General features: G+C 45.6%; 1 protein-coding gene across 2 annotated transcripts; it reads left to right on the forward strand.

Annotated features, from left to right (window-relative positions):
• The first annotated feature begins 5,570 nt into the window (after positions 1-5,570).
• On the forward strand, positions 5,571-25,653 carry LOC129380131 (uncharacterized). Of its 2 annotated transcripts, XM_055062556.1 has the most exons (6): positions 5,571-6,734; positions 9,796-9,936; positions 10,736-10,817; positions 11,407-11,502; positions 21,901-22,046; positions 23,769-25,653. In XM_055062556.1, the coding sequence occupies exons 1-6, from the start codon at positions 6,397-6,399 to the stop codon at positions 23,770-23,772; spliced, it is 807 nt and encodes a 268-aa protein (XP_054918531.1). In that variant the 5' UTR covers positions 5,571-6,396; the 3' UTR covers positions 23,773-25,653. The 2 variants fall into 2 exon arrangements, with proteins under 2 accessions (XP_054918531.1, XP_054918532.1); XM_055062557.2 differs by lacking the exon at positions 21,901-22,046 and having other exon boundaries at positions 5,572-6,734.

Consider the following 25,653-nt stretch of genomic DNA (forward strand, 5'->3'; position numbering starts at 1 on the left):
GTGATAGAGAAATGTGCGGAATATAACCAACCCTTATATATAGCTTTCATTGATTACGAAAAAGCGTTTGATTTAGTCGAAACCTCAGCAGCCATGGAGGCATTACGGAATCAGGGTGTAGACGAGCCATATGCAAAAATACTGAAAGATATCTATAGTGGCTCCACAGCCACCGTAGTCCTCCATAAAGAAAGCAACAAAATCCCAATAAAGAAAGGCGTCAGACAGGGAGATACGATCTCTCCAATGCTATTCACAGCGTGTTTACAGGACGTATTCAGAGACCTGGAGTGGGAAGAATTGGGGATAAATGTTGATGAAGAATACCCTAGCAACTTGCGATTCGCTGATGATATTGCCTTGCTTAGAAACTCAGGAGACCAATTGAAATGCATGCTTACTGACCTGGAGAGGCAAAGCAGAAGGGTTGGTCTAAACATTAATCTGCAGAAAACTAAAGTAATGTTTAACAGTCTCGGAAGAGAACAGCAGTTTACGATAGGTAGCGAGGCACTGGAAGTGGTAAGGGAATACATCTACTTAGGGCAGGTAGGGACCACGGATCCGGATCATGAGACTGAAATAACCAGAAGAATAAGAATGGGCTGGGGTGCGTTTGGCAGGCATTCTCAAATCATGAACAGCAGGTTGCCACTATCCCTCAAGAGAAAAGTGTATAACAGCTGTGTCTTACCTGTACTCACGTATGGGGCGGAAACCTGGAGGCTTACGAAAAGGGTTCTGCTTAAATTGAGGACGACGCAACGAGCTATGGAAAGAAGAATGATGGGTGTAACCTTAAGGAATAAGAAAAGAGCAGATTGGGTGAGGGAACAAAAGCGGGTTAATGACATCTTAGTTGAAATCAAGAAAGAGAAATGGGCATGGGCAGGACATGTAATGAGGAGGGAAGATAACTCATGGTCATTAAGCGTTACGGACTGGATTCCAAGGGAAGGGAAGCGTAGCAGGGGGCGGCAGAAAGTAAGGTAGGCGGATGACATTAAGAAGTTTGCAGGGACAACATGGCCACAATTAGTAGATGACCGGGGTAGTTGGAGAAGTATGGGAGAGGCCTTTGCACTGCAGTGGTCGTAACCAGGCTGATGATGAAGATGATGATGATGATGATGATGATGATGAATTGTGCACTGGGGAGCACTTTCTTCTAATTTTTTTTTCTAAGTTTGTGTACAAGCTCCTCTCAAAGTGCCTGTTATCAATTAGTTGCCAAATGTTCATTTAGAATGTTCGCCTTTACCCCTTTTAGTATGTTCTTGGGTGTATGTTTTCATCCATCCAGTGTGGCCAATCCCCCTCGTGGGTACGAGCCACGTTTTGAGGCAAATGGCAACAACAACAAGAACAACCGTACAGGTGACTGCATAGTTAAGGAGGAGGAGGAGGAGGAAAAACTTTACTTGCTCTAATTGGTTAGAAATTAGCGGTGGCAGATGTGGACGGCCGTCCTCACGGTCTTTTTCCCCATCTGCGCAGGGTCGACGCCCCTATTCCAGGGCACCACTGAGTCAATCATAGCTGCTGCTGGGTCGACCGCGTTCTTCGAGGTCAGTGTTTTCCAGCACAGTATATAGCATCGGCAGAGTGGCTGAAGTAAAATCCTGGACCGCCAATTTGTTGGTGGCGGTGCCATTCTGTTAGCTAACAACAGTGCTGTTGTCTGTCCTTTTCTCACGTCCTGTTATTTTGCGCTGCTTCCGGCAAGGACATAAGCCAACCAGCCCAAGTTCCTACGGTTCTGTAGTTACAATGCCTTGCTCACTTCGCTCAAAGCAATGCTGCCTGCTGGTCGTGTACTTCGACTTGAGATGACATGTACGGTTTAGTGCAAATTTTTTTTCTTTTATGGAACTGACAAGCGCAGTGTTATTTGAGCTTAGTCGTACCCTTCACCATTGTCGTGAGGGGAACTTTCGTATACTATAATGGTGTTGAGCCACATAATAAGACGAGTACTAAGATGTGACTCGGGCGTTTTTGCGTGTTTCTCTTTAATATTCTTCTTACTATATACATCTCAATCGCCGCCGTCATGTACCAAGTAGCCTTTCAATACCCGATAATTTTTCGTGTGCACGTCTGCGTAGTGGTGCAGTTACTGGAAAGCAGATGCATGACATCAGCGACTGACGTGTCACTCCCATCCGAGTGCGTGATTGGCGAAAGATATCATTTCGGCAGGCGTTACTGAACAAAACGAGAACAATTGGTAAAAGCGGTAGCCAACGTTTCGACAAGTGGACTTGTGCTTTTCAAGGTAACATATGCTTTCCTCGGCACAATATATATAGGCAGGGTTCTTCTAAAGGGGAGAGGAGGAAAGCATATGTCACCTTAAAAAAGACAAGCCCACTTGTCGAAACGTTGACTACCGCGTTTACCTTGTTCTCGTTTTGCTAATCGTCACGTATACTGCTCGTACGTCCAAAGTTGACACACGCTACATTGTTCATGCGAAACCGCATTTTTTATACTGCATGGCGTTTATTTATTAAAAGCAATAATGCACGTCAACAGCGTGGCCTAGATGATCAAAAAGCGGTTTAATATAAATACATGCTCAATGCAGAAGCTTGCGAATCGCACAGTCTGAACGTTCCATTCCACAACCGACGTGCTCTCAACTCGACGCCGCCTGACCGCTCGGAGACAAGGGGCCCTTAGCGATCCAGCAAGCGAACTCGCCGTTACCAGGTCCGTGGAGCCCAAGCTGTCCATCTCCAAGGAGACGAAGAGACGCGCTTGCGCTGCCGAGCCGCCGATCCAAACCGGGACACCCTGCCGCCTGCCAGGCAACGATGCTCTCCAGGATGCTCTACGGCGCACTCATGAGCGTACTGATTGGCGTCGGCCTCGTCTTCGGATTGCACCTGTTTGGAGCCCTCGCTGAACAGCCGCACAGGTGCAAGTGATGAGCCACCTCTTCCACGGCCAGCGGTTTGTGTTCGCCAGTCGGTCCCGTGGTCGCCTACCGTTGGGTGTAATGACACAGGGAGGCCGTCGTCTCGACGCCGGTTTCCCGAACGTGCTTCCGTTTCCCGACTGACTGCGTCGACCTCGCTACGGAGCATTTGACTCGTCGGTTCCGGGACTGGCCGAAGCAGGAAAATCGCAGCAGGCTGCTGGAGAAACGTTTGTTGGACCTGGATCTCGAGCAGGGTATGCGCGTGCACTTCGTTCGAATTCTCGTCCTCAGCTGCTTCTTCTTTTTGCACACTGCCGAATACTGCAGCTGACGTTATACCAGAACAAAAGCGAAAATAAAGCAAACGGAGATTATGGTTCTGTACTCTGAATATATACCAATAACGAATAAAGAAAAAATAAAAAAACTGACTCCGGCGAAACTTGGCTTATGGGAGCGTCAGTAGGTCGTTGATTTCGGCACGCCTATCTTAATGCCCGTTTCTAACTATTAAATGCTTTTCTTCAGGGAGTTAACGTTGCTTTAGACGTGAAAACAGTGAAAACTTCTTTGTGACGCCTACCAAGGCTTTGCTCAACTGCGCACGAGAACTTTTGTAAAGATACGAGGACTGCTTTCCGAAATGTATTTATCAAGTAGCAGCATAGAGGAAGCTGGGATCTTTTTGCATCAGACTTCCTTCCTGCCGTGGTGGCCTAATTGTCGAATGCAACTGCTTCCTTGGGCGGTCTGCTGTGCTGATATGAATTCGTTAATGTAAGAAATGAACCGCTGAGAACATGCCCTGAACCCTGACACCACGTCTTTGTTGGTTACATTGATGTTTAAAGTGCTATTCGGCAGCTTCAGGTTGCACTTTCACGCGTTCGAAATATACATTCAAAAATCAATTTATTTTCTATAACTGACATAGCAAATGTCTTTTTTTTCTTGTGGTTAACAGCTCCGGCATAATGCACCGTTCTTCAACATATGTTGCCTAACGAACTATGTAATCTTCAGTAAGGGCCGGTAAATGAAAAGTAAGCAGCATCTTAATTACGTTTGCTTGGTTTTGCTTGGATGAACTTTTCGGGGTGAGCGTGCGAATTCCAAAAACCGTAGATTTGGGTATTGCGCACGCTGTCAGTGAAGCATACACGAAAACGCGTGCACGAACACACGTAAATACTCACATTCGCTTACTTACATCATACGCACAAATTTGCACGTACTCGCACATACAAAAACAAAAACACGTGTGCTCATGCGCATCACTACAAACGTACAAAAAAGTCACGCAAGTAAACACGCATACCGTGTAGAATCGTTTAATGGCCGCACTTATTAAAAATAATTTTGTCGAGGTGCGGCCCTTACACGGGACCGAATCTTTTGCTGAGAATGGTGCCGGCCCAGCCGGCGACTAGTGCACACCCCGGATCTTGTGCACATCCCGGCTCTCGCCATCTAGTAGCAGCATGCGGAAGTAGGCAGTTCGCGAAAATTCGCCGATGCGCGCGCCTGGCATAGGGGCACCGAACGCGATCGCTTCTCCGTTGGAAATGTATTTTTTCAAAATTTTGGGCTGCCAAGTTGAGGTTGCATCCCATAGACAGGTGTGGCTCTACACGAGTCTATGCGTTACATGCGGGCACGAAGACATACGTGCAAGTGCATTCCTATAAACGCGTGCACGTAATCCGTGCGTGCGTACACAAACAGAAATGATGCGTTTTCATGCCCCGATATTTTTTTTGGAGCTACACTGCCAGCTACAATAAACGTTGTAAACCTTACATGTCAAATAAACAGTCAGCAGGCACGTGAAAATGATGATGATGCCTATGACTGCAGAAATTGTGGTATTGTGACACATTCCGGCTGTTGGGAATCCATCACGAATGGAAAATTTTGGGAGGCCTTCTATTTAAACTAGATATATGGGACGGGATGAAAAAAAAAAGAAAATTAAGAGCAGTCAAACATGCATAAAGAGTAGAAAAAGGAACGTAAATTGTGGCAAGCAACGTGCCACGTCACCTGCATTTCAGAAAATGCGTTGGAGTTGTCTATGAAGGGCAGAAACATATTACAGCAGGAGGTCCCAGAGTTTAGAAAAAAATTAGAGGCTGGTATCCAATAGAGATATAATAATTATAGAAAGAAAGGAAGCAGTAATAAAAGCGCGGACATGAAAGAAACATAAGAATAACCCGATAAGTGGATAGCTACAAGAAAAGTAATATCAGTGCACTTAATAGCAGTAATCAAAGTACAGCTTATGAACAACGTTGCAAAGAATGAACATTATGAATACAATACAAATAATTCTGAATTCGTTGTCTAGAAACATCTATAAACTATAACAAATAATAGTTAGCCACAAGATTATATATTTACTTGGCCAATTCTGATGAGTCGCTCAGCTATACAACACAATATTGCCTGCTGCGCGTGGAAAATAAATGAAAATTATGGTGCAGTTTCTGTACGGTTTATAACGCAACGAATTTCATATTTATGTGCCAGAAAACAAGACTAAGTTTGCTATAATTTGTCTTCACCGAAGGCAAACAAATACTTTTATCCTGGGAAAATTGAGTTCAACTGTCGTTAGTAAACTGTTCAGAATTTATGCATTCAATGCAGATATCATGCATGATGAGCGTATATGCAATCATGGATAGTTTCTGACAGAATAATTGTAAACGAATAACGTTAACCTTGATATAAAGATACTTACATGTCGATAAAACGGGCTGAAAGTCACCAATGTGATGGCTGGACTCTGAAGGGGCGCTGTAGATGCTCAATGCACGTAAAATACGCGTTGACCCAAGATGACGTACATTAAGAAAGATAGCTATGATGATATAGACAAAAATACAAATACCCAGCAGTCTAGGGTCGAAAACTATTTTTTACATTGCTAATATAGTGAATGCCAAATGAAAAAAATTTTTTTTCACAAGTGGATGAGCATGCGCTTGAAATTTTAGTTCACTATCTAGGATGATAGCAAATATAGAGAGGGAGAGAGAGTAAATGAATGTCTTCCCTACTTGGCAATAATAATGACTATAACAATAATAACTATAGGAATTCTGCCGCGGTAGCTCAATGGTTATGGCATTGCTGAACACAAGGACAGGGGTGACTAAATGCAAAAAAAAAAATGTTCCCGTACGGTAAAGTTCAAATTTATTACGGAGATCTCCACTGCGGCGCCCATCACAAACTGCAGTGCAGTTTTACAACGTCAGGCCCCGCAATATAATATTTGCATTCATGAACTGTGCTACCTTCCTGTAGTGTAGGTCTTGAGCGATGGACAACAAGACAGAAGTGAGACACTGTCACGCGCTCGCGCCAGCGACCGTTGAAGAAGAAGAAGAGGAGGTGGTCGTCCTGGCTGTTCGAGGCTCTGATGTTCAAACGCCGCCGGACTCCTCCACCGTCCTCAGACCATGGCCGAGCACCGGAACCTGAACGTGTGGCGTGCCACGCACGTGCTCATCTACGTCTGTTCCATCGGCACGTCGCTGGGCGCGCTGCTGAGCTACCGCAACATGAACTCGAGCCTGGAGACCACCATGGGCAAGTGCATGCTCTACACGCAGCCCTGGGTCGAGCTGAACGTCAAGACGGGCAACTGCCGCATCGACCTGGCGCGCACCGAGTGGGGCGGCGACGTGCTCTGCAACTTCGTGCTGTTCTCCATGCTCGCCTCGTTCGTGTACGGCATCGTCTCCGTCTGGTTCTTCATCATGTGCGCCTCCAGCCGAAGCATGCCCGAGGACGACAGGTGAGTCACCTTTATTGGCTTTGCCGCGGTCTTCTGGATTGAGTGTAATGTTACAACTCGGTAAATGGGGAGATATACCAACCATTGTTTCCTAATAAAAGATGAGTGCAAATTGTCACACTTTCACAGAAGTGCGGACACGACGAACGACGGGCGTTTGTGTTGTCAGTACTTCTCTACGTGTGTAAATTTTCGCCCCTATTCTAAAGGTTATGTTTCACCAACTAGCCCATCAAGTACTCTTACGATACCGTTGGTTGAAAACCTTTGCGAAAATGAATAAGTTTTCATACGTACAGCAAGTGGTTCGATAACGAATTAGTCGCTGCTGCAACAAATGTTTCAGCAGGAGAGTATTTAGTTGGGTTAGTTCGAGCATACTATAAATAATGAAAGTGGATTGAAAAAAAAAGCGGTATGAGAAAGGGAGTATTTTCGTTCTGAAAATTTTTACCTTTCTGAATTTACAAACTCCTGTGCATGAATCCTGCCTGAAAGCGAGGTGTTCTCTGATGCCGGGCTCATAGCTAAATGATTTTTAATAACGAATAGAGTATTGTCCCATTAGGCTCGGTTCACAAATTGATAAGCTACAATTAAAAATTCAAATATTTTTTTAATAGTTTTCGAATACTTTGCCTAGCTTGCTGTACACGATCAAACATGAAGTTGAAGCAAAAATGCGATATCTTTCATCCCATATACAACGGTCAGAAGGTAATCGAGCATGGCGCGTTGTTAAGACATCCAAACTTTGCCGGCTACACGCGATCATCCGGAATAAAATGCTCTTTAGACAGAGAATTGTGCAGTGAGCATTGTTTATTACTATTTAGAGGTAGAACACCTGTGTCCTCTCATCGGAATTATTATGAGTACGTTCCATTGCGAGATACTTGGTACGATAGTGGCATCGGCAGCGACCATTGAAACAAAAGTAGTGTTCTTTTTTTTCCGCTGCCAGCACGGCAGACGGCATGCGTTTTTGATTTGATCACGGATGTATACGTAGATATTTGGCCGCCAAATCTGCGTTTCGAAACTTTATTGATAGTGCATTTCCGCGTGTGCTGCTAAGAGCCACGAGTTTGCAACCTGCGTAGTTGTTTCTAATGCCTCCTTTGTCCTTTTAATAAAGTATACTTTCTAATCTGTATTTTAATGACGGGAACATTGTAATGTTGTGAATACCATAATTTAACAATTGTTGTTAATAATCTTGAGAAGGCTGTACATTATTCGCTAGCTATACGAAAATATTTGACATTCGATTCGATTCCTTTCTCGCTTTAGTTGATTCGTATCGGATTCGGTCTCAAAAGATAATAGTGGCACAGTCCTACTCATTACAAATGCAGTAGAACTTCGGTATAGTGAAGTTCATGGGGCCAGGAAAAATTCTTACCGTTCGAGTATCCTCGCCACCGCAGTAGTTCATCGTTTTTCATTTCTGTAACTATGATATGGTTTTTCTAAGCACTGCTGGTTGATTCTCCCCGAAAGGAGTGAAATATTGAACTTTATTGAAACGTAGATTACACATACTTGGCTATGTCCTTGCGTTTTACCCTCTGAGCGTCGACTTTGTAAGCCAGCTTCTGCTTGTCGATAAGAGACAAAACCTTCCCCTTTTATATGAAAGACAGTCGGTTGGTACAATCCAACGTTGAGACATGTACTTAAGCACTGAAAGCTGCTCAAAGGCTGTTTCTATTGCCCAAGGCTATGATACCGCGCAAGATGCAGGCCAAAACAGAGGGATGGACAGCCATCATTACACGTGTGGACATCAAAGTGTGTTGACCACCCTGATCAGAATTCAAGGCAGCCAGTGTGCATGCTAATTCTTGTAGTTGCTGGAACTATACTGTGAAACCACAGCGAGTGAGATTATTGTTTAATACGTCATCGTCAGGATGGAATCGTTTTCCGTGCTTCCTTTTCTTCTTTTGTTTTTTATTCATTGGTACGGCTATTCACGTTACGGACCCGCCTTCACTCTCTAAGTGCAAGACTACACGGAAGCCTAAGAACGGTACTTGGGACAGGCGGTTATCTTCACTATAACCGTTAGTTCGCCAAGAGCGGCTTCGCAATGAAGACGATCTACCGCAAAACTGCTGATGCACCATACGGCAGTCATAGCGCATCACGCGTTGCCTAAAACTTCGGTCCACTGCGTTATATCAAAGAGCGTGTGAGCTCTATGATTATTTTTTCTTTTGCGACCATCTATGGAGACGCCCCGCCCAGATGACCGAGTGCGGCACCCGATCGCCTCCGCGACTAAAGAAACAGTCCCGCTCAAAAGTCTGCCCCAGTTCGAGGTGCGGGTGGCCATGTTCTCTGTCCGCGGGGTCACCGGCCGTCCGGCTAATGACGTCAGTCTAGAGTGCGCACCCATCGGTAGAGGCTCGTGTGCTTCCGTCTTTGAGGGGCAAATGCCGCTGTCTTCTGAAGTGGCACCGGAATATAGTTCCTGAATACTCGTTCCTGCTTTTCGGGGTTCTGCCAGAAATGGCGCATTAACGACATTATTACCGTCAACACCGTCGTCACATTCAACATAATTAGTATAAGTTTTGTGCTCTCTAGGTCGAAGGTCTCTAGTTTCAGTTGCTTCTGTCGACTGCAGTTCACTGGCGCCCCATACTGTGTTAGTTGACTCCATTATGTGCTTGCGAAATTTCCGATTTCATGACACCTCTCCCTCTCCCGTCGTCGACTACATTTCCCTTCTGTCGCTATTTTTCCAAGTGGCGGATAGCTTTTTGGCAATATGCGAAACAATGATGTTTCTTTCTCGGATTCATTGCATTGAAGTAGCATCGTGGGAAACACCTACAATTCAGTGCCTCTACAACAAACGCCTCTACAACGAAATGACCTGTATAACGAAGGACTAATTCTGTCCCAGTCCTTTTGTGAGCTGTGAGGCGCGCGTCCCTTTGGAACGAAGTGACCTTTAGATCGTATAACTTCGGAGGCCCTAAGCACTTCTTTATAAAGACGTTTGACTGTAATATGTTTACGCTACAACAGTTTGGTCGATTTCTCGCAGCATCGTGCACGTGTGGAAGATAGTGCCACCGGCCACGGCTCTGAGCACGGTGCTCACGCTGCTCACGTTCATCATGGCATGGCTGGTGACCAGTGGCGTGAACACCTTCTTCTACGAGCTCGAGCTGCGCGTGCTGAGGAAGTGAGCACCGATAAGGGTGGAATATTCCTGTTTCGGAAAAAGAAAAGTTTGGCCTGATCACTGTGCTTCGGGCACTCATAAGGTCGCTTGATTGAAAATAGTGTTTTACTATGCTCGCCGTGTTTAGGTAGTCGCAAGAAAACAGGCCGCGGTAATAAGCACGCGAGGGTGCGGAATAAAATGCCGGCCGCGGTTGCTTCACTTCTAGGGGGGCGAAATGCATAAGTGCCCACGTACCGTGCATTGAGTTGAAGAACCCCAGCACGTTGAAGAACCCCAGATGAGCGAAAGTATTCCGGTGTTTCCCACTACGGCATGCCTCAATCATATCTTAGCTTTGGCACGTGAAACCTCAGAATGTAATTTCTTTAGAGGCGATTTCAGGTGGCATCAGGGTTCTCGCAGAAAGTGTAGAAAAAAATCAGCACTATACAAATAATTGTTGACTTTGAACCAACACATAGGTAGAACAAGAGCATTGCAGTTATCGTGTGGGCTCTAGTTTTCGTCGCAATGCGTCACACGGTGACAGCACCAGCAATGCTGCGCACGTCTGCATTTTTTAAGTTCTGTTATTCTGTAAACTGTAGTACGTTCGCGATTCTGCTTCGAGTCGGCAATTTCTGATGTTCTTGTGCTGAAATCAACGTAAGAAAGGTTTCACCGAGACGACTCCTAACACGGGAAGAACGCGGAAATTTGGCAGTAAGACTATGCAATGACAGGAATAACTTTTTCACAGTCACAATTCTCTCCTATATAATGAAATTTGTTTTTGTTTACTAATTGCAATTACCAGTTGCACCACCCGTGCCGGCGGACCTGCAGCCTGGGAAAACGACAGCGTGGCTACTCTCTACAACGAGAGGCTCACCACGCAGGTGCGTAACGACCACGAAGCAGTCATAACGGCAATAATTAGCGCTGCTGAAGGGGCTCTTTTGTGGCCTGTTTGTCTATGACTTAATTGGGTTTTGTAGCTAAAGATACCACGCTGATTAAGATGGGTTTTGGATTTCTTCACACAAGTCACCGGCAAATATATTTTTTTTAGTAGAGAAAGTGGCTATTTCAGCTGGTTGCTCTGGCGCGTTTTATGCCGTTGGCTGCGAAAGCTTACAGGACATGGCGTTCGTTTAAAAAATATCCGTGAAGCCTGTGCACATAGTTTCGATTTTAAAGTTATCTGTAGTACGTGTTACGGCTTACGATGGGATCTACTAAATTGCAAGCGCCGTATGTTTTAAAGGAGCGCAAATTCGCATTTGCTGTTGAACCTACGTTCCGGAGACTTTCTTGCTTTATTTTTCATCTACTTACAATGTCATTGGACGCGACGGAGCACCATGAACTTTGACTGTCTGCTGCACAACAAAGTTTCAAACTGTGCATGGCCGTTAAAATACCAACGTATTCTTGTGCCTTTATTCGCCGATTGATATTATCTCTAAGTTTTTTAATTCACCTTAGATCTTCGCCTGGCTCATTGTGCTGTGCTGGGTGATGGCTACCCTGTCGCTCGTCTGCCGCTGCATGACGGCTGCTGACTTCGGCACTAACGGAGAGGTGAGAAATAAGCACTCGCTATGGTGCCAAGAAAGCTAATTCTTCTACCAGAATATGCGGTTGGCTTCTTAGATAGGTTGGTGCTTGAACCAAAACTGCAATAGTGTACATGACGTGATTTGCAGCGCGAAGCACCGAAGTGCTGAAAGAAAATAACCAAACGGTTAGCGAAATAAGCACAAACACGAGTACTTAGACCGACTCGCCTTAATCGCTGTTCCTACCCAATGCGAGAACGTGGTTATACATTTTTAACATGTAACGAGAAGTACATCGTGAATACACGCTGAGTAATGGAGCACTTGCAACTCCTTAGCGCTGGAATGATGTTTGACCCTTGAAACTTGACAAACATGTACGAGGGCAAACTGAGTAACACAGCAAGAGTTACGACGAAATAATGGTGCGGGTAACTTAAAAAGAGGAGAAAAAGGAGGTTTGCGAGTTAGCAAACGGCGGTAGCTGATATTCAGGTTGACATTAACAAGAAGTCGAGTGAAGCAGGCTGTGTAATGCATAGAGCATGTGAGCGGTGATCTGTTAAGGTAGTAGAATGGGTACCAAGGGAACAGAAACGCGGTGATTTACGGCGTAGGTCCCGGTTGCGTGATGAAATTAGGAAACTTACAGGGATCGGCTCATGCAAAAGCGGAATGGATGGAAATCGGTGGAAGGGGCTTTAATCATGTAGTGTAGATACTATAGGCAGCTGCTGATAAGGAGTTTGACTCATATTTCAATCCGATAGTCTAGATCTATGGCTCCTCTGCAAAACGCATCAACTTTGCGAAACACAAGAACCCCGGAGATGTCGATGGCAGCTGCAGTTGAAAGCGCCGTCTTGTGATGCTTTCTTCAGCCAACACACCTTAGAAAGTGATTTGGGTTGCGACGTTGTTCTCGCAGAGAGAAAAAGATTGCTCGCAATGCCTTTGTAGCGATGGACGGGTCGAACATCGCTGGTGATGTGAATTCTTTGGGCTCTATAATTGACACCACGTGATACCGCCACAAGCGCTGCCGCGTACGTGGGTGTCTCCGGTGTTTCCTCGTTCAACGTACTGAAATGCTTCAAGGGGCAGGTTCTAATGCCTTTTCTATGAGAGCTCGCGCACTGATTGATGAATTAAGCTAGCGCAGCTTGTGCTCGGAGTGAGCGCACTCAATTCTAGTGTATTGAACTAGAGAATATTCCCCGCAGGGGCGTCTGCGTCAGCAGGCGTTTGGTGCGTTGCGACACCACGTACCCGAGCACACGAGGGTTGGACCCTCCCACGTCTAACCGTGCGTTGCTTAGCCGTGTCCGGGAAAAGGGGGGATCTTGGGGGTTGAGGCAAATATTAGGGATGTCTTCATACACAAACTGTTTTTCTCTCCGTGTTTCTTCACTTAGAGAAAGTGTATGACACCACATGGCGCTTAGCTATTATTGGAGACCTTTCCGCTATGGGTGTCCGTGACAATAAATTGGCTACTATGAAAGTTACCTTTCAAGCCTTAACTTTCGTGTAAGGGTGGACCATGCGTTGTCGAGGTCTTTCACCCAGGAAACTGGTGTTCCGCAGGGCGGTGTGCCAAGCTATAGACTGTTTATTGTAAAAGAATTCTTCGCCCACGTCTGTCCCACGAACAATGACCTACTCTGTATACGTAGATGATGTGCACATTGGATTTAAATTGTGCAACCTTGCTATCTGCGAACGATATCTCCAGCATGCCTTACATAAAGTGGCAAAATGGGCTGATGAATAAGGCTTTAGGTTGAGCCCACAGAAAAGTACATGCGTCTGTTTCATTAGTAAGAGAGGAGTGGTGCTGGATCCTGCTATTGAGCTCTCTTGTTGCACATTACTTGTAAGCGCCGAGTACAAGTTTCTCGGCATCATATTAGGTTCCAAATGACATGCATGCTGTATGTCAAATACTTGAAAGCTCAGTGCCTGAAACAATAACCTTAATAAAGCTTCTATCGCATATAACATTTGGCAGTGACACAGGAAGTGCCTTTTGTACTTGTATAGGTGCCTTCTTGGCTCAGATCTTGACTCCACGTCGAGGCCGAGGCCTTCAGAACAAGCCCCGTGCAAATCTTTTATGTTTAAGCAAACATGAGGCACTCCACCTTCAGAAATAATATAAGTTTTAGTTATTTCCTGAAAATAAATTCAAACCGTGAACATCCTTCCTATTTCGCCATAAATGATACCACATGTGTCACACTTTTTCATAAGCGACCCATCGCAAAGTAGCCCTTTTGAGTACTCCCCAAAATAGGTACTCCACTACTCGAACATCGCCTAATCGCTAATGGCTTAATGACACCGTGGTAGTGCCAGATGGTAGCGTGTCACACAGCCTTTATCGAAGTCACAAAACATGGGCCTGATACACACATTCAAATTCACTTTTTAGAATTAGAGTTAAAGTATTCGTGCTGTCACTTTTACACGGACGCATCAAAGTCACATGCTGGCGTGTCTTATGCGGCACTCGGTCCGTCCTTCTCGGTATCCGATGTACTGCACCCCGAAACAAGCATGCATATTTACGGCAGAAGCCTATGCAATATACAATCGGCGGGGAAACACATTCCTAGACTGAAGCTTCAACAGGCTGTAATATTACCGATTCTTTAAACTTTGTTAAAGCTTTTGTGTTGTGGTAAAAACATAAAAACCCTCTGCTTACCAACATCTATTCACTGATGGGCACTGTTTTGCATCTAAACATCAAGTCATAATATGCTGGGTGTCTGGCCATGGAGGCATCGAGCGTAATCTGCAAGCAGATTAACTGGCCACAAAAATTGCATTGCAAGCCAATAATTCTACGATTTCTATCCTCACAATACGCCTGAAACCTTTTTTTTTTGTGAAAGAAACTTCGAAGCCACTGGCAATCTTTGTAGGACGCTGAAACAAATAGTAAGCTTCACTTGATTAAGCCACAGTTAGGTTTCTGGCCCACCGCAACGAAAACACGACGAACTGATGTCCTATTCTGTCGTCTCAGAATAGGACACACATAACCCACAACAGTTTTTTGCTGAGTAGTGGTGAGTCACCAATCTTTGGTACATGTGCTGAGAGGCTGACCGTCCTCCACGTCCTCTTGGAGAGTCGGGAAGCTGAAAGAGAAAGAAAGAAACATTTTGATCTAGCATACCGCTATCATGTCCCTCTCAATCCCATTATGTTTCTTGGTGAAGAACACCAAAGCAGTCGTAGGTTTCTTGAACAATGTGGTCCTACAAGTTATTAGCGCAATGAATTCATAGCGCATCCTCTTTCCAGAGGATGCCGCTGTGACAGTAGTTCTGTACAGCACATGCCTGCAGGCCTTTGTGTTTCAAGGGCTCTGTTTAGACAGTAGTGTTTCTTGTCAATTTATGCATCTGACATATTTTGTATATAGTATCATTCTTTCGCAATGTATATTTCATGTTCATCGCACACGTCATTAGTCACTGCCATATTGTTATTGCGTGCAAATTTTGCGCACTTTACAGAGATTATTTTTAGGCCCCTTTACAGCCTCAATTTTTCAGAATTCATCGCTCCACTGTGAACTCACTAACACTGCATGACATTGCGCACCTTGGCCATACCTGGCTATTATGCTGTTAAACAGCACATTGAACTAGAGAAAACAAAAAAAAATTGGTCTTCTCCTGAAGGTATCGCCAGACGCTCTTCATATTCTTTGAATTCAGTCTTCTTGCCGATCGTATTATATTCATTTTAGAAGAGGTGCACTGATGAGACAGGTTTGCGACATTAGTTATCTCTGCTGGCTTTATTGCGACGTCAAGAGTCTTGTCTGCAGTTTCTTAATGGCTTGCTTCATTATATGCGGCACAACACTGGAGGGAATGCCAATTTCGTGGCGCATAACTCGAACACGGCTCTGGTACTAGGATTTCGGCTAAACGACTGTGGCCTCATTAAATTGCGCCGCATGAGTTGCGTAATCAGCGCTTGTGCCCTCAAGTGAATAAAGAAACAAGTATTTAACTAAGTGAACATAACGATCTTTTGTTCAAGTAATGTGAGCACTTTCAGCTAATCTACCTGTACAGGCCGAATTGCGCTATTTGCCAAAATGAATGAAACAATTCTTTAAATAAGATAAATAAAAAAAAACCAGGTGGTATACAATCTACCATCTCTGAGGGAAAAACCCAGGTGTCGTGCGTTCAAATCCGCAAATTTCGACCGGTTTTATGGGGAAAATAACGACTACAACACTCGCAAAAAAAAGATTACAATAGTACTAGTTCTCAGCGGACTGAAGAGATACTATATGGTTTGAAGCGGGTAGTTGTATTTACATATTTCACTTGCCCTCCTCTTTTGTTTCCGTGACTAACTGGTTTAATCCTGAAGCATACTCAATTGGCAGAAAACTTAGGATGAATATTCTATAACAGTGAGGGAGTTGAGCGAGACGCAATCCCCTAACAACACAAAAAAAAAAAACATCACCCGATATAGTAGAATGCAAACCGAAGGTGCTCTCCGGATTCTACTCATGAAACCTTCAACGTGAATACAGCAAAAATACATCGACGATCTCCACAGCAATGATTGCTATTATCCACCACGCCAGCCTGCAATAAGTTCGATGTACGTCACGCCGAAATGCGAAACGTTTGATTGCTAATGCAGAAACAATAATTATTTTTTTGTTGCGATATAAATTATATGGACACTCCAGGTGTATTTATGCTGTCAGCATCGGCGTCGCCGTGAGGTCCCATATGAAGCCAAATAGCGATAAAATCGTCGCCGCGCGCCGTATGGTATATGTGCGAGTGAAAGAATGCGAGGGTGAGCCGGCGATCACAGCTGAATCTCGCGCAAGCAAGGGAGGGATGCAGGGAGGATGCGCGCCGTCTTTCGTCGCGCGAGGCTCCGGGGTCTAGGGAGGGGGCCCGCGTGGGCGCCGGGTGGACGCGCGCGCCCGCCCGGGCCGCTGTATCTTGAAAGCCATCTTTGATGGGGACATAATCTTCTATGGACAAGAACGGCACCGAGAGCGGCGCTGCTGCGCCGGCGTTGAGAGCGCCGCACGCGAAGCAAAATTCTTTTAGCGGGTGGTATCCCTCTCCCATCTCTCGTTCGCGCCGCCTTGATTGCCTCCTGCACTGCGCGTGTTTGGGCACGTTTCGCGCCGCGCGATGTGTGTGCCTACGCGTGTGCGCGTTGGAGATTTCCTTCGAAGGGCGGCGTACAGTCTGTTTCACATTTAGCGGAAAACTCGGAGCGCATTGCATCGCGATGCGGCGAGCGCTTAAGTCAGGCGGCGGCAGCAGCTCGCGCAGGTGCTCGAGGGGCGGGATGTTGAACGGCGTCGTCTGCTACGGCGGCGCGCGCTGGCCGCATTGTCGGGAAACGTTCTACTGTCAGTTGCAGGGCGCCGATCTCATCGTTACGGCGTGAAATGAGCCGGTATTCTTTAATATGCGTTGTGCGACGCCAACTGATACGCCTCGAAGGTAAGTTCATCGCTGCAGGGCAGTCATAGACGACTTATTGATTCCATACATTCTTGACGGCCCGTTTCTGGAAGGCGACTATATATACTAACGCGATAGGTCGCCGATCCACACTGCTCGTGTTGTGCAACAACTGCTAGAAGAGCGCGCAGTTACTCTCTTGGAGTGGCCGCCTCAATCCCCGGGCGCCAACATCATTTAAAACGTCTGGGGCTCGTTGAAAGTATCGCTGGCGCACCACCCCCTCTATCAGTCGCCCGAGGATAGGCTTCGATCCACCATCGTCAGCGACTGAGACGCGCTGCGAATGAACTCATACCTGATCAAGTCATTCCGCACTTCACTGCCTTCCAGGATGAGCGCTGTCATCGTTGCCGCTGGGGACATGACGAGATACTAACTGAAGTTCCGTGCGTGACGTGTCCAATTCCCCGCCGGCGGGCAGAGTCTGTCTGGTGTAGCGAATGATTGCCGAGAAAAATTATTTCCAGCTCATTGTCTGAACCTAAAACATTCATTTAATCGTATTCGTTTGTTTCATCGTGTTCGACTCCCATAGTTATCATTGTTGAGTGCTTTGTTTTCCTTTCGAGTCAAACAAAGACTGAACACGTTGCGCGCACATCTTGGTGCATCTTGTCGCTGCTTATTACGGTAGCACACACAGTGAAGAAATATACGCGCACTGCCCCTGACAGTAACACGCTTCGCAACAATGCGGCCAGCGCGCGCTGCCGTAGCAGACGACGCAGATCACGACTCCGCCCCTCGAGCGTCTGCGCCTGCTCGAGCTGCTGCTACCGCACGACTCCATTGCTTGCCGCATCGCGATGCAATACGTTCCGAGTTTTCCCCTAAGTGTGAAACAGACTGTACACGCTTCTATTTGCCTTTAAGAAGTTCGGTACGCTTGACGATTATTTTTATGGCTGCAATGCGGCGAAAGGGCAGCGTCTGCTTAACCATGTAAGTGACGCTGAGCAGGTGATTGGAAACGACATCGTATGTACCGCCGGAAAAATCGTCAGCACATACGATGTGGCACATACATACGACACATACGAGCTAAAGTCATTTTTGCAGTTTCTCACAATATGTTTACTACAAATCCGTGTTGTCTCTGATGGCGACAACGGACTTCCATCGACACTGTGCGGAAATAAACAAAATATATCGCTGCATAGCACAAGTACGACATGCGCACACAACTTTAACTAGTGCGTCCCCTACAATATGGAATAGAAGCAGCAATGTAGACAGTTTGGCCATTTTTTAACAGTGCTCAAGAGACCGAAGTTGAAAGTATTAGTAATCATTTCTGCTTCAGCAATGCCGGCGCGACCAAGACGCGGGCGTGTATCGTCCAGTAACTCGATCGATCGGTGCAGTGGTGAAGCGGGAATGAACTCCGGTCATGTTCAATGCATCGTGGACATATTCAATTTCTCGGCACGCGTGAACTTGGGCCACTACTAGTGCATACAACAGAAGTGGTTTCCATTCTTGGGCAGCGCACACATAAACGAAACACGAGAAAGAAGACAGGACAAGCACTCGTCGAACAACTTAAAGTTTTTATATGAATGATAGGATTATGTACCGAGTAATTATTAAATTCATGTGGGTTACAGATAAAAACCGTCGTACACTCAGGAGTGATCAATGAACGAGCTCGCTTCGTTTGTCAGTTGTTTACTTCGCTCGGCGCACCGCAGTAATCCATGCGTGTCGTCTGCTTTTTTCGTACCATTTTCTTGTGAATCGGCAGAATTTCACTGGTGGCATCAACCCTTTCGTGTTTACATTGCTGTCGTGACAGTTAACAACACAATAATAATTTCCGGTCATCCGAAGAGGCACCGTCGCAAACAAGAGACGTTTCGCGCGCAGCGCGAACTGAACGCGGACGCGACCGCTAAGGGAAGCGGCGGCGGAAACCTACACCCGTTGGAGATGAAATCGTTCCGCCAGGGGAGAAACGAGCGCTGGCGTCTAGGATGAAACTTGGCGTGCGGTCGTCCATACGCTGTGTTTCCGCGGCTTAGTTCGCGTTGATGCATGACGCAGCACGTAGTGAATTCGCGCGCTGCTGCTGCCGTGGTTCCTCCCTTCCGCGTTTTGACAGCAAATTTGTACGGTCATCGAGTGAGAAGTGTTCATGTTTGCTTGTCCGCGCGTGGCAGCACGCTTTTTAATTTACTTAGTATGCTTATCTTTACAAGTTTATGCGGCCTATAAAACTACGATCCTTACTTCGTGTAGCTGTCCACTAATTTGCTATTGCAATCGATGCTTCGCTTTTCGGGTGAAATGGCTACTTTTCTTGTGTTGTGCATCGCTCTGTACAGTACCCTTTATATTATTTTGAAAGTAAGTTATGCGCTGTGTATTGCATTTGCATTTTTTTTAGCTCGGTTCATTTTGTGCTTTGTACAACCATATTACACTATTATCATATAATCTTCTGCAGAAAGACCTTTCGCTAATGTACATTCCGGCTCTTGTGTGCATGTGTCCGTAACGGTGCTTGTCGAAGTATACTGTCAAGCCGGCATGTACGTGAAATTAGGTGCAAACGACATAAACACAAAGTTCATGCAGATTAACAAAGACGGTAGCAAGAAATCGGGAGAGCGAAATTGTACGATAACACAAAGGGCAGTGCACAGCTATTTGCGGCCAGGCCACCTTGCCTGAGAAAAAGAAACACTGGATCAGTTATTCGCAGTAGGACGAGGCATGTGTCTGCTTTAGCAATAGGCTAGAAACAACTTAGCGCATCGTGATGGAATGTGAAGATGTTCACTAACAGGAACAGTTGGGAACATCCGCCTTCCAGACGCACAGGGATTCGAAGTGGTTGGAAGCACCCATTGCGCAGGGGTCGAGATAACCAAGTCACGTTTCAGAGTATTGGTGGAAAAAAAAGGTAGGGAAGAGATCGACAGAACCGGATTTTTCAGACGCATAGGTAATTGTACAATTTAGAGATAAAGGCTTTAATGAAGAGAGAAATAGTATAGATAGGCAATATAGTAGACTGCAATAAATGTAGTAAAACGTGGTTGGGTCAAGCAGTCTAGGCGAGTATTTTTCGCCGCCCTGTTCTGAAGGGGACATCATTTACAAAATGCATACCTTCTAATGTGTGAACTATAATATTCGTAAGCATTCTTCGGAAACTATACCGAAAGCTGGGATAAGACGCACTCACTTTTAAGTTTGCCGTTTGTAGGATACATACGGATTTCATTAACATCTAAATGGACTACGCCAGCGACCTTGGAAAAGGACAAACTGAGAAGCAAATGAACGTTTTCAGATTACAGTGATTGATTGAGGGAATTTCTTGTGACTATTTTGCCTGCTTTATGACCTTGTTCGAAAGAACTTGCTTGGAGAAGGTATCGCGCCCTCTGGCTTCCTTTACAATCAATCAATCAATCAATCAATCAATCAATCAATCAATCAATCAATCAATCAATCAATCAATCAATCAATCAATCAGTCAATCAATCTGAACCGATAGCCTACATTGGCTAGTGATCAGTCCAGTGGAAAATTAAATCACAGGTCAGCAGTGCAAAAAAACAAACAAAAGAATAAAGCTTTAAATAATAATGATAGTCTTCCATGTGTATAAAATTGATCAACGCAACTTTTTCGTGAAACTAATTTCTTTTCCGTAAGACTTTACGATACGTTCCCAAAATTGTAGGACGAGCTCTAACCCCTTAAAAGGACTGACAACCAATTTTTATAGTACCCAATTTTTTTAGTGCAGCGAGAACCTTACCGGTCAAAGTGTCTAACGATTAAGTGGTATCGCGAAAATGTCGCAGAACGTTTTTATCAAATTTTTTGATCTGCAGTGAGGATGTAGTCGATCACTGGAAGCATGCTGTTAACAGTGACAGGCGAGTGCGATAGCGATTATACGCCGGCATAGTTGGGAGGCAGACTCATGCCATGTCTTCCGATTCATGTCTTCCGAACTGTTAAATTATTTCTACAAATAATAGCTACGTGTCTTCACGGTTTTCTGTCTAATTGCTTTGGTCATTAACCAGCCAAGAGCGTTCTTCAGCTAAGCCGAGTTATGTTCTCGAAAGCGAAACTACCCTTTTACACGTTGTACGCAGTTCGGCGTGTTGCCGTAGCCGCGCGTCTACTAATGCTGTAGTGCTGGTGCCCATTTACGGCACAAATAGTCGATGGCATCTGGTATCTCAGATGAGGAGGACACATCTCCGGATAGTTGCCTGAAAACTCACGCGCTTACAATAGCACGTGCGCCGTCATGGATTGTGAGGCAAGTATGCTGCTCATTAGTGCGGAGTTTCTTGGTAATGCGCGTAGAATATTAAAGTGCAAGCCTCTGATAATATACGAACTGCAATTTTGAGCAATAAGTATGCTCTACTTAATAACAGCTGACTTGCGAACAGTAATGTCAAATACTATGTCCGTAGCACCAAGATTTCACCGCCAGGCCGGCATACTTACTGGTTCTTGAGACATTCTTTGCCAATTTAAATTTGTAGTTCCTCCTTAATTCCTACTACAGCGTGCTGGAGTTTGTCACTGTAGATCATGCTCATTTAATTTCCGTCAACGTCTCACAACACATTATGGCTGGTTGTTTGTCCCTTTAAACGTTACGAAACAAATCGGTAGAGTTGACAGGTATGAAGATGCCTGTCTGGAAAGAAAAATAAAAGCAATGACCCAATTACTGCTGACGTCACGGCGGCAGCAGGTCAGGTGCTCGGGCGCACCGAACGGGGCGAGATCGGTGCATTGACTGCATCGCGAAACAGTTACTAAAGAGCAGTGACTCGCAAATTGTACTGACGAAGCGCCTCCTGCATAATCTGTGGCCCTCTCAACCGTGCTAGCAGCAGGCCACCCTGCACCCCGGCGGCGAGGTGGTCACCTACCTGGGCGGGCTCGTGTCCTCGCTCTACCGGGCCGGCAGGCAGCCCGCGATCACCGCGGCTCATTTGGCCGTCAGGCCGCGCCCGACGCAGGAGCGGCGGGACGCGGTGTGAGTGAAGGCCATGCTCGGCGAAGAGATAACATTCTTCAATGCGCGCCGCAGATGTTTTGCCTGGTGGAACACCCAGCAGGCTAGTGCGGATGACAAGGGTGATGCACGAAATGAGGCGTTCATTGTACACGCGAGAACTAAACATTCACAAGCGGCGACAGAAGCGACAGTAAGTTGCAAGCGCACAGAATAATAGGCAGTTTGAGCAATTTGGGTCAATGTTCCGGATGAAGATCAAGAGCGCCCTCGTTGCGCGCGAAGAATAAGCAGCGCTGGTACGATGTCCAAGAACATGGCGCAGCTCGAAACTGCTACGTAAACTTAAAGCTCATAGAGAACAGTCGTTTTGGCTGTAGAGTGTGTGCAGGCGCACAAAGCATGATGTATGTAGTCGCTTACTTTGCACACAGCAGCTGTCCTGCTCTCAGTGCAACGCATGCCTGTAGGTTTGCTGTTCCACGCGGCCTGTATCGCGCGAGCGCCGATTTACTCCTGTTAGTTGTCAGACCTGCAAGTTACATATAGGTCGTCACACGCGCTGTACGTAGGAGCTGCCCTGATCATCGGGCACACATGGCTGGAGCAGCTGGTATGCCTAGCATAAAACCATGAATGGCAGCATGAGCTCCAGTTTTTCTTTGATAGTCGGTAAGGGGCTTCATATTGTAATCAAAGCAATAAGAAAAATATCAAGAGCGCCGTTTTTGCAACGTTCTTGTGGTTAAGGAGAGGGTTGATTGACACTTTTCTTGGGCAATGTGTCATCCTTTCCTAACAGACCCGTTGAAAACCGGCTGTCAAACGGAAGCGGCTTGTCTGCGCTCGTATTCACTGTTGGAATTTTGTAGTGCCTAGCTATATATATATATATATATATATATATATATATATATATATATATATATATATATATATATATATATATATATATATATATATATATATATATATATGAGTTTACGTGTTCGAACAGCAGATCTCATTATACCATGGTTTGCGGAAAGATACGCCGCAGTTTGGTCAGCGTTGAATGAATGTTTAGATCCATTTTCGTTTTTTTTTCAACCTTGCCTCTAATTCAGCTGTCAAACGGAAGCGGCTTGTCTGCGCTCGTATTCACTGTTGGAATTTTGTAGTGCCTAGCTATATATACATACATATATATATATATATATATATATATATATATATATATATATATATATATATATATATATATATATATATATATATGAGTTTACGTGTTCGATCAGCAGATCTCATTATACCATGTTTTGCGGAAAGATACGCCCGCACTTTGGTCAGCGTTGAATGAATGTTTAGATCCATTTTCGTTTTTTTTTTCAACCTTGCCTCTAAATCAGCTGCAGCTTCCCTACAGCTGTCACCACTATATAACTAAACACCACGTACCCCCCCCCCCCCCCTCATCCTTGTCCCCTCCTTTTCCTCCCCCTTTTTGAGTAATTTGGCTTATTCCGCACACAGGCTTATTTTTCTCCTCCTTTCCCACTGATAGTTGGGGACAGTGAGCCTTGCGAAACATAGAAACGCTGCTTAGAAATGAAGTTGCTGCCCTGATAAGACAAATCGCCGTGTCGAAGCGTCGGTTTCAGCGACGTTCCTTGACCTAACACTGTTATTTAATAAACAAAATGCGATACATAAAGTACCGGCGAGCTTCTTTTTAATAGTATTCTTTAAATTTCGCTTTTCCAGGTGACAACAGAGGAAATGGCAGTGGACTCGTTCTTCACTTGTCCCAGCGCGTAGAAGAAGCTGCCAACTTTGGCCATCTTGTAGCATTATCGAGATATTTTCGATTGTACATCGTGATTTCTGCTTTTTTCCTGAACTAGGCGTATTGGGTTGTCGTCGCGTATATTTCGTACAACGACGCATCAGTGTAATTACAAGAATGCTTGCTCACCACCTCTCAGATGGTACCATTGTGTATTACTGTGTCAAGTTTCTAAGCTAAAAAAGGATCGTTTTATTGCTGTTGTCCCAGAAAGAAAACTGTATGTTTTCCAGGCTAAAACGAAAAGCTGCTGCCGCGTACAGTAGCGCGCAGTATGAGCTGCAGCGCGTTGCCCGCGGTTGAAGGGGCTCCAAGGCTGCATGGTGCCGCTGAAATACGAACAGTTGGAGAAGAGAAAATTTCGGCCGGAAAATTTCGGACTGACGACGACTGTCGACTGTAATGCGTTTAGCATTAGAGACACAACGTACTGCCACCTTCGAAACGAGCTATTCATGAGGCGTGTACTACAGCGGGGGCTCCTTTCGTGCTTCCTTAAGGACGCTCGGCTTCAACTAGCGCCGCCGCCACGACGCCTTCGCGTGCGGCCTCGGAAATGCGTGGTGCGTCGGTGCGTACGAACACTGAGAAACGCGTCATGCGGCAACCGGTCTCCTGTCTCGCTCTTCTTTCTGGAAGTTTGCGCGTGTTCTCCGAGCCGAGAAGCGTGGCGCATTGGTGCCTTCAAACGCTGGCAATTGTTCCCTCGCTTGCCGCACGCTCAGTGGAACATACCCTGTGACCTAACTTAGCGAGAGGTTCGTTGAAGAGCGGCACACAGTGCATTCATGGCACAGCTCGCTAAAGCGTTGGCGGGGAAGGCGTTAATTGAAAAGCGACACATATCCAGTGCATTTGTGGCTCAGCCTGCTAATGCGTTGGGTTGATGTCCTTGTGGAAGCCTTGTTACGCATGTTCTATTCGACTCAGCATGGGAGCAATTTGAGATATTTTTCGTCATTGTAGAGCGGCACATTCCCAGTGACACATACCTTGTTACCCAATATGGCGTCAAAGTCGTTCAGTGAAGAGCGGCACACACCTACTGGAACATACCCAGTGATTCTAGTTGGCATCAAAGAGGTTCATTAGTGACCAGGACCAACGTCGCGGCACATGTCCAGTGCTCCAAACGGGCGTGAAAGTTTCTTAGAACAGCGGTGCCCGCCGAGTCTTGAATCTTCAGCAACCCATGTCGACGTGAAAGAGGTTCGTTGAAGAGGGGCATGTATGAACACTTTGGCACGTATTAAATGACTCATGTTAGTCCCGTGGTTTAGAACTCTGCTGCCTTAACAGAGCAGCGCGGTGCTCTAACCATTCGACTGCAGACTATCCAGCGACCCAGGTTGGTGGGAATACTGTTAGAAATATAGGTGCATAAATACATGCACTGATGGATAGGTAGCTCGCGGAAAGTGCGTGAAGTATCCTGAGAATGCTAAAGCATCGGAAGCTCATTAGTGGATTTTCACCATTTAGTTGATTTACGATGGTCGACAGATTTCAGCTCAGAAACCTAAATGTTTACGCAACAACAGCCTAAGTTTACCTCCTGGTTTTTCACCCCATTATTAGGAGTATCAAAATATATTGTGAGGAATTTTGCATGAATGGTTATGTCGTGTGGGATGAGGCGAATGTTTTTAGTTTCTTTTTGTTTAAATGCCTAATGAGAGCAAGCTTTTACGTGCGAGATTTCTCGAAGTACAGGGATCGCTGTACTTGGGATGGTGGAACTCATTACCGTATGTTTCATTCTCTTCTACCAATAAATTGGCGCTGTGTAGTATTGTGGTGCCT

Source organism: Dermacentor andersoni, chromosome 10 (assembly GCF_023375885.2).
Source record: "Dermacentor andersoni chromosome 10, qqDerAnde1_hic_scaffold, whole genome shotgun sequence".
Taxonomy (NCBI): domain Eukaryota; kingdom Metazoa; phylum Arthropoda; class Arachnida; order Ixodida; family Ixodidae; genus Dermacentor; species Dermacentor andersoni.